A 14732-nucleotide genomic window follows, 5' to 3' on the forward strand; every position below is an offset into this window, starting at 1 on the left:
TAATTGAAGCATGTCCCGTGATTGAGTCATAGAAGCATTTCTACTTATTACGAGTGTTTGAAGAAAATTTGACTTTGGGGTGCCGAAGTGCACTCTTCAAAGTTGTCTGCTTGTATCACAGCGTGCGCCTCATGCTACACACACTTTTGCTGATTGCTGTCAGGGTTGCTTCGAAGAAGGCGAGTCGACACTGAGCAAAGGAGCCCGAAGCTGAGGAGGCAGACACGATTGGTGAGAACTGTTCGGGAAATCTTTTTAATGGTCACATGGCAAGAGTAGGGACATACGATCATTTCTCCCAACAATCCGGGGAATATTAGTGCCTTAAAATTTCGCACATTGTTAGAAATGAGTCCCGAAATTTTTCGCTGTGAATTTCGATAAGGCGACAAGGCGGCTCGTGACAGCAAGATGCCACAGTGGACATAAAATGGTTGCCACGCCGATATATCATCCGTTGTGATGACAGAACGTGTGCGGTCGATTTTGTTAGAATCTATTTTCATTCAGTTTTTTGGAGCCTTTCGCCAGATTACATGATGCCGCGCTGTCGTTGCGGGACGGATCAACTATGCGCTCGTCTCGACCTCTCAGAGGAAATCTTTAAGGGAAAGCAAGTTTACAAAGTTTTGGCCAGGAAATTAGTATAACAAAACTTTTGACCGAGGATGTGCCGAAGAACAAGAAATATTTGTTTTTACGGTATCAAACGGGTTAATAAACGACAACGACGGGCTAATATTACTCGGCGCTCTGTGACTGAGCTTCAGGAACTGTTGCTACTTATCATTCTAACCTAGAAAGATTATTTAGAACACAACCGCAGCCTCTAGCAAGACGCGAAAGATGAGTAGGGCGTAGTGAGAAAGAAAGTCAAGAACAATCTAGTTTGTTTATCAGTTTACTGGAAAAGGACAAATGTTGTAGTTTTTTGTTAGTGAACAAGTTAAACAATCTCCGATTCCTTGACATTTAACGGTGTGGCTTGAACCCAGCGCAAAGCACCGAATAGGGGGGCGTCAAGTCTATGGTTAGCGGAAAGAGGAACAAATTAACTACCGCTAAAGTTATTGCCAAACGCCACCAAAGCACTTCCCTTTCCACACTGACTTTGGAACTCCATTCGCTGGATGAAAATATATTAGCTCGGCCGAACTGCAATTCTGCATGAGGTGAGGTTTAAGCAAATGTTATTCTAATCCGCAGAAAACGTATCTCCTCATTTTAGAAATTCCTTGTGCCGTTTCGGATGTCATGGAATATCACCATTGTTCGTGCACAGAGAAGATAAGGAACTCACTAGTCCTCAGTATGCTTGGTTGGCCAAGGTAGACCTCAAATTATATAGACGCGTCTATACATTGTCTGATATATGTAGAAACTACAGAACCTATAAGCATGGAGGGTGGTCTTAGACCTTTCAGCCTGCGCATTTTGCAGCTTCATTGCTTTTGATTTAAAACGCATATAATGGAATAAATACTCTGATCTATTGCGACAACAGCTGCACGTCAAATCACAAGTTGACTGCGCACTTTTATTCTTCCAGTATACGGCATGCTAAGTCTTGTTCGCGCCCCGTGTGGTGTAGTGTGCCGATCGGTTGCAAACAGGCTCAGATCTGCGACGCCTGCCATGTAGTAATTACGTCATATTAATTGAGTTAAGTGCATGCCTAATGTTAACGCAAATTACGTGAGTCATACCTGAATTTTGCTTGCGCAGTTTTGACCCAGCACTTTTCTTGGTGCACGCAAGCAATGAGGGAAGTCTTGCTATAAGGAGAAAATGTTTACCTAAATGGAGTCACGTACAGTGCTTATATAATTTTCGCGGAAACGCAATGCAGAGAATTCAACCTTTTATACAAGCTGTATGGCTAAATTGTCTTTGGCGCACAGAATAAGGTCTGTAACTCGAAAAGTTGGATCTATGAATTACCTATTTGATGTTTTAGAAACTTTATGCTAGGATCGATCACCTGGGCCTGCATGATTTCATTCCACCTTTTTAAAATAAACCCCGTATATTGAATCGTGTGGTGAATCCATGGCACATTATCATCCGCTACGGCGTGATGTATCTTCTCTGTGTAGGAACAGTGGCCTAGCTTGTGTTACCGTGTTCCTTCATTATGAGTCAGATGAGCTCAGGAACAGCAGGTAGATTCCCTCCCTACTGCCCCGTAAACTCCCCTCTAGTGCTCCTAGCATGAAGAGCTCTGCTCAATGTTGGCGAGCATATCCCCTCACCTCCACGTAGCCACGTTTTTTTGCAGACTGCTTGTGTTCCTCAATTCCCTTAGGTTCTGGTTGTGCTCGCTTATCTTTACAATGCGGTACCAACTGACTAAAATTCCTATAACCCTCCGGGTGTGAAGCTCTGCTCAATGCTGTGAACACGCCGCTCATCACCACGTAGGCGTGTGTCCTGCAGGCCAGCCTAACGGGGGCTGACTTCCGCTGTTGCGATCAGCCGCCTGCGACGCCTTTAAGCACTCTTCCTCGAGACAGCCATCACTGCTGCCGCTGCTACACAATATATATATATATATGTATACACATATGAAGGATCACAATAGTATTCTTTTTCTTTCTTCATGTTCTCCTGTTATAATTCGCTTGCAACCTAACTATACGATTCTGCACTAAAACGACATATTCACCCCGTGTGCCCGTGGCACGAAACTCTGGTAATTACCGGAGGCAGCTTTCGCGATTACGTACTTCAATGATGCAGGGAGTGCTTAAAAATCAAAAGGCACCAAGTTCGTTTGAGCGTATCAAAATGCATTTAGGCAAAGTGTATTGTCGAGCAGTTCACACGGCTGTTGAGCAGCAGATAAACTGTCCACCTTTCCACCTATTATAGTGAACAAGCAGCTGCTCACGTTGAGGCTTCCCTGTTAGTGTATACGGTGCATCAGCGGAAGCTGACTTTGCAACCCTTTTTTACACGAGTTGCCCTAACTTTGGTTACACTAACCGGCCATATCGCTAAACGCGGTTAGCGCATTTGCAGCGCTGTGGAAACGGCGGTTAGGTCGCTAACTGCGATTGACTGCAAATCGTGCGTGGCGATCTTTGGCTACAGTAACGCTTCCGAAGTGGCCAAGATGGCAGCCAGCAAGTCTTGTAAAATGCGTGAAATTATTTGACGCGACTGTACGGAGGCCATGATAATCACGTGGCAAGACAATCTGGCCGAAGCCTAGATGACCGCATCATGCGCTAGTGATATCGGTAACGGCCGGAGCCAATTGAATTTGATGCGTCAAAGAGTTTAGAACGACTAAATATGTCCATGAAAACATGCATGGTATTATGCGTCTGTCTGCTTCAGCATTCTGCGCTGAGGCGCCAGCCGCGTGGATCGCTTCGATCGCGATGATGGCGAAGCAGCTGACGAGTTGTCGGGCACGCCGTGTCAACGGTGGCCTTGTGTTCTCGCTCTTCACGCGGTGCTGATCTGGCGCCTAGACTAGCGTCAATATTGCACCTCGGTTCATTAATCTTGCGTCGCAGTCTGTTGGAATTCGGTGGAAATTAAATTTGCGCCATGCCTTGTTCATCGCCACAGTGAGCCGTGAATATATAGGATAACGGTACTGCTTAACATATTGTTTTCGGTGTTCCTTCAGGTTCTCCCGTTACTTCCTCTTCCAACCTCAATATATGTATGCGATACTCCAGCGGACTGTGGTTGGGGTTTAACCTTGATTAAGTTAGCAACCAGTCGCAAGATTAACCGTGGTTAAGCGCACCTGGTAACAGGGATAATAATGAACCTGCTGTGGCTGTCAGTCACGCGAGGAACCGTCAAGTGCTGGTCAGCGAAACGGTCATCGCTGCTTGCCCTCCGTTATCGGTGGTAGCTTTGTTGGAGAGCGTCGTTTCTCCTCTTGCGACACCAATCTTTTGCAGGGTTCGCGACCCTGAAGACAGTATCCCACATTGGGAAAATGCATTCACTCAAATTTCGGGCTTCGAACGGTATTATTGCGTTCGGTGTTCAAAAAAAGAAAAGCCTCACCATCTTCATTGCCGTGGCAGTTTCCGTGCTCTCAATTCACCATCTCCAAACTATTGTCTTTATAATAACGTGACACATAGATTCATTTCCGGCACAAGCTATGCGAGCATCGGTTCTACAAATTTTCAAGAAAAAAAGAATTAGGACCTGCTTCAGGGAAATCGAGCCAGAACTACTGAGTTGTCCGGTAACTATACCGGCGTCTGGTGACAGTGGGCACACAGTACACCATTGATGATGTGTGCCACGTCCCCCACCCGAACCGCACTCCGGTGTCGGCACCATTGACATCCTGGAGGTGCACCTGACGGTGGCCTCTGGCACAACCAAAGTTAGTGGGAGTGGCGACACACCACTCCAACTTCAGGCCACTGCTCAGGCAGGGCCATCCACAACTCTGACAGGTGCAGCCAAGGCTGCCGTACTAGCACACAAGAAACGCTCGCTGGCCCCTGAGCCGGTAGGCCGCAGGGCTTCCCCTCGTCGGGAGAAACCACAAATTCGTACCTCCGCGGGTTCCCCGCGGAAACCCATCACCTCGCTGGAGGCGATGGATATAAGCAGTAGCCCGCCTCCGCAGCAGCGCCGGCGCAACTCCCTTGATTACAAAAAGGGAGGAAAAATTCCAATAACGGGTCCCACAAAACCGGGAGCATAGGTCTTGAAATACATCTCTCCGAAATACATCTGTCTGGAACTGTCGAGGCATATTAAAAAACTACGGTGACATAAGAGATATTCTTGCAGTATATTCCCCGGTTGTTTTGTGTCTCCAGGAGACAAACTTGGGATCACAACATAAAAATATTTTAAGTAAATATAAAGTAAATATAAAGTAAATATAAAGTATAAAGGCTGCGTGTGGTTCGGTGCGTTCGACATGGGCTGCTGTTCCACAAGATGTTGTAGTGCAGTCGTTTGCCAAATGTGGAATTTCGCTGGACGACGACGCGCTATGGGACCGTAACAGCGATGACGATGGCAGCACGAGTGAAGAAGAGTAGTCCAGTGACCATGCCAGCTGCTAATAAATTATCGTTATGGAATGCGCCCTCAGGTATGCTTTTTTTTCTCCTGTCACGTGATATGGGGGGTCGACTTACAATCGTATAAATACGGTATCTGCACTGTAGACAGCTTTGGCTTTCTGGAAAAAAAAGAGAATTACAGTGATAGCAGAAGCAGAGATAATGCTCATCCAATATGGCATCATCAAATTGTGATTTTGAGAAAGCAACAAAAACACATTTCACAACTGATATATTGAAAGAAAGTTCGAAAAAACTGCACCCAAGGCCATCAGTGTGCACTGGGTTAATTCATGGCCGTTTGGCCGTTGCCGGTCGACGACGCAGCAAGCACTGCGAGTACGTTCACTTCAATAGGATTACATGTTTTTGGGCCCTCAATTCCCCGTGAGCTCCATCCCTACGCAACTTCCCCCCAGATCTCTCAAACCACAGTCAGTTTAGTAGCAAGACTGTAATCCTGATCGCTCTGCACCAGCTACGGAGAACCACCGCAAGTATTGCATGAGAAAACGCCGAGAAGGCTGTTCACTGCTGCAAGACGAATGACACCATACAGAGCAGAGGGCTTTGCGACTGAGGCTATTGCACTATCGGCGGTTGGATCTTCCAGAAAATGCTGAATCTTTCCCTTCATGGCTGTCCTAGATGCAATCTTGTCAAGCGTAGCTTTGTCATGTGCCCTTGTCTTATCCACTTCCTCTTCAGTTACGACAGCCATGTTCAGTTCTTCACGAGTTTGACCGGCGTGTGGATATGCGTGATCTGGCAAAGCAGTTGAGGCGGCGACGTTCGGCGGCGGCACGACTTCAGTGGCGAGCTGCCGGGTATCCTGTGCTGACTGCAATGGCGGAATCACTTTCGGAAATTTATAGCATCTCATACGTTTTTGCCCGTAACGATTCAAAGAACGAAACTTGGTCAGACCTCCAGCATATCTAGCGTCACAGTCGCGAGACTAAGACAAAATTGCACCTTTTTTCGTGGTTTTAGCGGTCGTGGTCCTTGGAGCAAATCATCACTCGCCATCTTGGTCACATGCTCAAACTGGCCAATAATAGCATGCGCTGTGGATTTCTTTTTCTCCTTTTTCGTTACCGCACCGCCGGCAATGTTGCTGAGTGACGAATAAAGAAAGCGAGAAAGAAAACGTGAGCTCATGATTGATACCAAAATGTCGCTGGCAGAGCGCATAGTTCTTGAGTTATGCGCGACGACAATCAAGCGTGATTTGTCCCCCAATTTAAAGGGCAACGCTTGTGGATTTGCATCTTTAGATCACAATTACAGAAGAACTACGTGGTATTTTGTGACCAAATTTCGGAGATAAGCTTGGAAACGTGTCAGGAACACGGAAAATAAAAATTTAAGATTCGAATTTTGAGCTGATTTTCGTTCCCAAAGACCCGGGTCCCCCCAAAAGGCGTGGCATCACTGGGTGTATAGGAGACCGACAAGATGCTCTCCCAACAATTGGCCAACTACAGTTGCCGACCGTTTATTCGGACCTCACGGGGACTGCGGAAATGTCCGAAAAAGCAGATTATTAAGCAGACGCACTTATTCGGGCTCGGCAGTAGGCTTGAAGAAATCGCGAATGCGCCATTGCATGCTGTTCTGTTTACGCTCTATCAGATAAGCCTGAGTCTCGGAGAGGGTCGTACGGTCACTATAGGCGGCTGAAAGCACAGTCACTGCTTGTACACGCTTCGCATACCCGCCGTGGTTGCTCAGTGGCTATGGTGTTGGGCTGCTGAGCACGAGGTCGCGGGATCGAATCCCGGCCACGGCGGCCGCATTTCGATGCAGGCGAGATGCGAAAACACCCGTGTGCTTAGATTTAGGTGCACGTTAAAGAACCCCAGGTGGTCAAAATTTCCGGAGTCCTCCACTACGGCGTGCCTCATAATCAGAAAGTGGTTTTGGCACGTAAAACCCCAAATATTATTATATTATTACACGCTTCGCATGCGACGTCAGCGTAGCATATGGTGCGTCATCTTCTGACTCGTCATCGTCCGGGTTTGCAGCAGAAACCTGACGAACGATGTCGCCATCGTCGAGTTCTGCGCATTTCCGTACAGCAGTGTCGGCACCTGTGGAACTGTCAGTTGAGAAGGTGTCCAGAATCGCAATACAACCACTGCGCAGGTTTGGCGGAACATTTTCCGCATCAGTAGGGAGCACATCGGAAGGCGACAAATCTTAGGCCTCCCGGCACCCGCTTGCCGCCATTCCCCAGCGCAGCCTGTGCGGGCATTGTCGGCGCCATTAGACACTTGATGCGATGGTTGGATCACCGGAACCTCGACACAGCACACAAAGCAAACACCACCATGCCGGCACCAGTCGCACAAATGAAAAACGTAGCCTACTCGCATCATCGTGCGCGAAGAAACAAATCAGCTGCTGGATTGTCTTGACATGGCTTACTAAGCAGAAACCGGAACTGCTGTAGAGCCACTCAATCAAACCACGCAGAAACAATGATGATGAAAGGGGATTTGCAGTAGCACCACTTCGTGGGGCAGCAAGGAGGCTTTGTTCAAAACAGAGATGGTGTTCAGCAAGTCGAACCACGTACCAGTCAGAGTTGGTGCCGGGTGCTCTCGATTGAGTTGACTCAAGGAGTGTCTGAAAAATCAGACGAGAGGTTGCAAGGTGTCCGAACTTTCAGCAGTTGTTATACATTATGGTCTATGGGGAGAATCGCGGTACCGCGAAGCAGACTGAATAATCGAGCATCTCTGAATTTTTGGAGTCCGGAAAATCAGTCGGCGATGTATTCAGCACAGTGCATCACCGAAAGAGTTTTATCGTACCACATTGACGATGCCGCATGCGACGAGCAGAAGTTGTCGACGGCATCAATAAAATCAGCATGCCGACCATCGTTCCACTGACAATGTGTTGGCATGTACTGGCTAATGCCAAAGTTACACGTTCCTGCTTTTGCAAATGGTAACGGTTCCTGCTGTACTTCTGCAGCGTAAAAAAAAAAGCTAGTACCAACACAAGACGATGGATATAAGGAGACGGACAAAGTGCCGACTTCAGCACTTTGTCTGTCTCCATCTTGTGTCCAGTGTCCTGTGGTGTTACTCATATTTTATGCAACGTTTGGAACCAATCGTGCCAAATTCACTTTTTGCAATTCTGTGGCATGTTCTGCGTGCGGAACTTCAGTTATTTCGGTGCATAAATTCTGAGAATATATGTGCTTGCTAAACCTATGTCTCTCTTACCTTTTCATCTGAGTGGCGCGTGCTGTCTGTAATAATCTGCTCCTCTCATCTTTTTTATATGGTCTGCTGCAAGTCAATTCAGTCAATGGCTGCTCGGGGAACTGTCGCTCAGACTTCCGGTCGAATCTGCCAGTTTTGGCTGAGGCGGTCTGAAGTGCTTTGCAGGGCGATCTCGGATTGAGATCCACTGCTGGTCTGTCATTGGAATAAGTGATCGGTGCTCTCAATCTGTTGTTGGAACAGAGTTGCCTCAAAAAAGCAGAAACTTTTGATCCGGGAGCACTCCAATTCTGCCATTGGAACTTAGTATTAAACTAGGCTCCTTGCGCAGTCCAATATTTTGTTGCATTCGGCCTTGAATAAAATGGTGAATGTTACAGCATAACTCCCATCAGAAGTGTCTCAAGAACGCCTGGAGTGCACTGTCGTTATGTTCGTTTGTACCAATTCTGAATTTTAGGCTATAGCATGTCAGCATGTGCCATTGCGCATGCAGCATCTGAAAGGGATGTGAATTTGTTAGTTGACCTGCCGGCAGTAAACCTATTCTTAGTGCATTGTAGTTGGAACGACCACTGTGCTGTTCAAGCTCAAGTTTGCTTGCCGACTTCACCTGCAGGAGAACCGTCGCAAAGCCACACCCGCAAAGTCGAGCAACACAAAGCGGACCTTCTGTGGAACACCTTCTAGCAGTGCATCCAAAATGTTCCGGCTTGGAGCAAGCAATGCCACCCTTGGATCCAGCAGGCGTGTAGGCACACCTGCCTACGTAGGTAGCAAAACATGCAACACAGTTCTCCGCTTCAGACGATGCAAGTGATGCATTTAAAACATCGTATATATGTGTGTAGAAAATTTGGAAACTTCATGTGTCTCAGCCTCATCGAGTAAGTCTAAACAAGGTTTAGAATTGTGCAATCTACCACAGGCAATCGAACAAATTTGGAGCAGCTAAACAAGAGAACGATCACCCTGTATAATGCTTCATAGGCTGCGCTCTATACCCATTTTGTCAATGATTTATTATACCCTCAGCGAATGTACCACGCTATGTGTTATATTTTCCACAGGTACAGTTCCACATTGTGCTTGAGTTTTTGCATGTATGCTGTTACTCATTTTCTCATTACTCCACATGTGTAACACGTTTCTGCACCCGTCCCTTGGATAGTATTACGTAAAGACACCGCAGTATATTGTCACGTGGTAGTGACGGTGAAGAAAGAAGCAATACGGTGGAATACAAAACAAGCTTTTATTGGGCGAACTTGTGCCCACAAAAACAGGCTACACTTACAGCACAACGATAGCGGTGAACACGGTCGGCGATCGTCGGAAATCTCATCAGCGGGTCCAGCGCGTCGGCTTTTATACAGCAGTCATCGAATGTTCCAGACTAATCGTTGGGACCCGCGTGCCTTCGACAAAGTTCTACAGCATTCGCGTCACACGATGAAATCAGATAACAGAAGGTTCGGCGACAGCAGACAGCGGATAGAAGCATCGATAACTTTCCAGAAACTCCGGATACACGCAGGCGCGTCCCGCGCTGTGCGACTTTTGTTAGGCGGCGAAACTTGGTCGCCCAATAAAGATAAGTACACGTGTCAATGTGTAAATAAAAGTAAATAATTTAAGCAATCGAACATATTAGTTGTTTAACCTCTCCACGAGAGATTCTGGAAATATTTTCATGTTATCATGTGGACGGTACAGTGCTTTACTTCATGACTTCCTTTTCCTCAATCGCAGCGCGACTTACTGTGGCAGCCATTTCAGACGATGACAGGTGGTCGTGACTGTTGAGTAGAAACCGACTCGACGTTGAGCAAAGGAGCTCGACGTGGGCCACAGAGAAAGCCCAAAGCAATTCGTGAGTGGAGAGGACAAACGTTTTATTCGTCGGGTGGCGCCTTTTGCGATAGATACGCTTCACGATATAGAGAAGATTAGGAGGAGATAGAGGACTGGCTCGACTGCAATACATGCAATTAGTAAAGTGATTAGCTAAAGCCCTGAAACAAGGCTTGAGTAGGCTTTGTCTGTCACTAGCCCGTTTCTGAGGAAGCGCCAATAAAAATTATTCATAGTCGTTATTTCCTGGTCATAGTATGTCAGAAGTATGCCGAGAAATTTCACTGTCGCGAAGAGTTCTAACGAAAGCCGTAGCTTTGGGAACATTATGATAATGAATGTATCTTTAATTCTTCAATCGTTGGACTTCACGCGTCGTCGTCATATGCTTTGGCGCTCAACTTATTGGGGTTCCTGTGCGTTTTTAAATATGCAAGACCGCACCATTACCGCGTTCTGTAATGTCCGTAGATGGTTCATACTACAGTCGATGCTCACCAAGAAAAAGGTTGGAAACGGTGACGGCGTGGTAGAATATGACGGCAGAAAAGCCAATTACGAATGCTGAATTAAGGTTTAACTAAACATGGCAACTTGATTTTCGTTTCAGGGAAAGGGAAAACGCCGAAAGTTGCTTTGGATTTTAATGCGATGAAAACTGAGAAATGAGTGGATTTATGTAGTATTCCTCGCAGGTTGCTTTTTCTAGTCCGTACGGCTCACGTTAATTGGTTGTGTAAATGTTGGGAATTCCCCATGCCTGGCCTTGAGGAGTTCCAGAATTTTGTCATCGTCCTCGCTAGAATTGGTGTGTCGTTAGCGATGCTTGGAGCTCCGACATTGTACTCTACTCCAAAAACTGGGCACATGAGGACCGGAAATATTATCCACCCGATCGTCGCAGAGAGAATGCTTCGTCATTTGGTCCCTAAATACATTCATATTTAGGGGCTGCACCCACGCGCATTCAGCGAGAAAATCCTGCGCATTTGGACCGCAAAGGCTAGTTTCGTCGGTCTGAGCTGTAGCCGCACATTGGTTGAGTGCATAAAGTTTCTAAATAAATACCTTAAAGGGAAATGTGGCGCTAGTGTCTAAGGAGGATCTAATGAGCGCTGCCTCAACCTACATGGGAAAGATGGGAAGTACAGGCTTAGGATTGACTTCAATCTTCAGACCAGTGGCATTTGCTTCCGGCGCAGTAAACGAAGCTACATTCAAACATAATCGTGTCATATCTAATTTAATTTCTGCAGTATCCTATATAATGTACGACACGTTACACTTATTTTGTATGACTTTGAGATTGAAGCATGATTTACTATGATTTATCAACAGGGCACAGCAGGGTTGGCATTCTTGTGCGATTCTGTTCCCAATTGAACGCCAAAGAATAGTTACTTAGTTATTTTTACAACAGCAATAACAGCCATGCATGTACTTATATAAAGATCCTCATAAAGTATTTATGGAAATGAAAATGTTGCATTGTGAGAAAGTGTAGCGCCCTTCAGAGGAATGCTGCAAGTGTTGTCTGCTACGACGCCTGCTCGCTGGAAACGCGAGATTTCTCTGGCAGACAACAGGCACTTGAGAACTGTCTCGCTCTTTCGAGAGGCTGCGTCGGCTGTCACGATTGCTGAACGTCGTCAAGTACTTTAAAGCACATCTTCTGCACTGCTAGCAGGGACGCTTGTGTCCTCTTTCGTGTAAGCTTCAATATATTTTATATTGACGTACCACTTCCGAAGCGTTATGGCGTGGCTTCGCGCTTACCTATTTTGCCACACTAGACATCAGCCAGGAAGCAGCAAGCTTTCCTACCCCACATAAGTTTGTGTTCTCAAAGTCCAAGAAGACGGATTTCAATGAGCACATAAACGAGCAATGCATAACGAATCCCTAAAAAAAAACTTGATTCTCAAGCCACTAGAAGTACAACTGACTATGTCTTGTATCAGTAGTGCCTTTTTTCCTATTGTGAAGTTTCGTAAAGCACGTAACGCTATAGGGCCAACCTAAGGCACTTAACAAACCAAGGTCCAAACGGTCAAAAACGTTCTTTCAACGTTTACAATGTTGTCTCTTTCTCGCCAGGGCGTCGACACCACACCGCGAGAGAAACATCGGCCCAGCCGCTGGCCAAGCGCGCTATCGCCACTTCGAGCAACATAAAAAAAGCAGGGAGCTTTGCGTGGCACCGTCCCACTGCGGTTTATAGGAATTGCGTCTGAAGCGAAACCAAAACTGCCAAAAAATACTAAACTACTTGGCCAGTTAACAGAATGCCAATCCGTAGCCTGTACTTCCCATCATTACCATGATGGTTGAACGATTGCAGCGCCAGATTTCCCTCTAGTTATACTAATATGAAAGTCCATGTTTGAATGGAAAGCTGGCGCGAATTCTCTATGTTGCATATTATAGGTTGTCGTGATTCGTCACTTTTCAGGATTTGACAAGATGGCGATTGAAAATGTGAACACATGGTGCTCTAAGCCCTTAAGACGTCACAAAATTCAAGTGAATGAGGGCAAATGAAAAGGAAAAAAAAGCATTCACGCCTGCATAAAAAAAAATAAAAGGTTGCCAGCAGCGCACGCTTTCATAGAATATTATGAGCTGAAGTCAGCGCCGAAAGTTTACGGGCTGCCAATATACTGAAAACGCGCGACTTCTGAGCAGTTTGTAATCTTATAGCCTGTAAAACCACCCGCATGACTCTAATCTGCATAAACATTTTAAATATTTCAAAAATATTAATCATGGGGATTTCCGTGGCAAAACCAAGATCTCATTGATGCACGCCATACTGGGGGACTCCAAAATTTGGACCACCTGGGATTCTTTTACGTGCACCTAAATCTAAGTATGCACCGGTGTTTTCGCAATTCGCCCCCTTCGCAATGCAGCCACCGGGATGCTTTCAAGTATTTAAACCCGGAAGGCTGCGTGCTTAAGCCGTGGAAATATCCCGCTTTTCTTCACTTGCCGCGGTAGGCAACTGGTACGCGAACGCCCGCTGTACTTTGTAGCCGTGTTGCAGAATCCCGCGAGGAAGCTCGGAAACTGGAGGTGTGGTCTACCTGAGCGTGAAGACCAAGACTTTGATCCGGTCTAAATACACGGGAACGCAGCAATCTTTTCTCGGCAACCGACGCACCGATTTTGATGACGTGTGTTACAATCTAGAAAAGCCTGGCCCTGAATCAGCATTATGGTTCCCAGTATTTCCGGAATTTACCTTTCTCTGCAAAAAAAAATAAATACGTAAATAATTGAAGCATGTCCCGTGATTGAGTCATAGAAGCATTTCTACTTATTACGAGTGTTTGAAGAAAATTTGACTTTGGGGCGCCGAAGTGCACTCTTCAAAGTTGTCTGCTTGTATCACAGCGGGCGCCTAATGCTACACACACTTTTGCTGATTGCTGTCAGGGTTGCTTCGAAGAAGGCGAGTCGACACTGAGCAAAGGAGCCCGAAGCTGAGGAGGCAGACACGATTGGTGAGAACTGTTCGGGAAGTCTTTTTAATGGTAACATGGCAAGAGTAGGGACATACGATCATTTCTCCCAACAATCCGGGGAATATTAGTGCCTTAAAATTTCGCACATTGTTAGAAATGAGTCCCGAAATTTTTCGCTGTGAATTTCGATAAGGCGACAAGGCGGCTCGTGACACAAGATGCCACAGTGGACATAAAATGGTTGCCACGCCGATATATCATCCGTTGTGATGACAGAACGTGTGCGGTCGATTTTGTTAGAATCTATTTTCATTCAGTTTTTTGGAGCCTTTCGCCAGATTACATGATGCCGCGCTGTCGTTGCGGGAGGGATCAACTATGCGCTTGTCTCGACCTCTCAGAGGAAATCTATAAGGGAAAGCAAGTTTACAAAGTTTTGGCCAGGAAATTAGTATAACAAACTTTTGACCGAGGATGTGCCGAAGAACAAGAAATATTTGTTTTTACGGTATCAAACGGGTTAATAAACGACAACGACGGGCTAATATTACTCGGCGCTCTGTGACTGAGCTTCAGGAACTGTTGCTACTTATCATTCTAACCTAGAAAGATTATTTAGAACACAACCGCAGCCTCTAGCAAGACGCGAAAGATGCGTAGGGCGTAGTGAGAAAGAAACTCAAGAACAATCTAGTTTGCTTATCAGTTTACTGGAAAAGGACAAATGTTGTAGTTTTTTGTTAGTGAACAATTTAAACAATCTCCGATTCCTTGACATTTAACGGTGTGGCTTGAACCTAGCGCAAAGCACCGAATAGGGGGGCGTCAAGTCTATGGTTAGCAGAAAGAGGAACAAATTAACTACCGCTAAAGTTATTGCCAAACGCCACCAAAGCACTTCCCTTTCCACACTGACTTTGGAACTCCATTCGCTGGATGAAAATATATTGGCTCGGCCGAACTGCTATTCTGCATGAGATGAGGTTTAAGGAAATGTTATTCTAATCCGCAGAAAACGTATCTCCTCATTTTAGGATTTCCTTGTGCCGTTTCGGATGTCATGGAATATCACCATTGTTCGTGCACAGAGACGATAAGGAACTCAC

The 14732-nt window shown here is 46.1% G+C and overlaps 1 protein-coding gene across 1 annotated transcript in view; it reads left to right on the forward strand.

Annotated features, from left to right (window-relative positions):
* The window catches only part of LOC139051707 (uncharacterized), a 133879-nt gene that overhangs the window by 66627 nt on the left and 52520 nt on the right, over positions 1-14732 (forward strand). Inside the window, exon 9 of the mRNA XM_070528674.1 lies at positions 8925-9074. Coding sequence (XP_070384775.1) covers positions 8925-9074 — 150 coding nt within the window. The remainder of the gene's footprint in view (positions 1-8924; positions 9075-14732) is intronic.

The sequence above is a fragment of the Dermacentor albipictus genome, unplaced genomic scaffold, assembly GCF_038994185.2.
Source record: "Dermacentor albipictus isolate Rhodes 1998 colony unplaced genomic scaffold, USDA_Dalb.pri_finalv2 scaffold_14, whole genome shotgun sequence".
NCBI lineage: Eukaryota > Metazoa > Arthropoda > Arachnida > Ixodida > Ixodidae > Dermacentor > Dermacentor albipictus.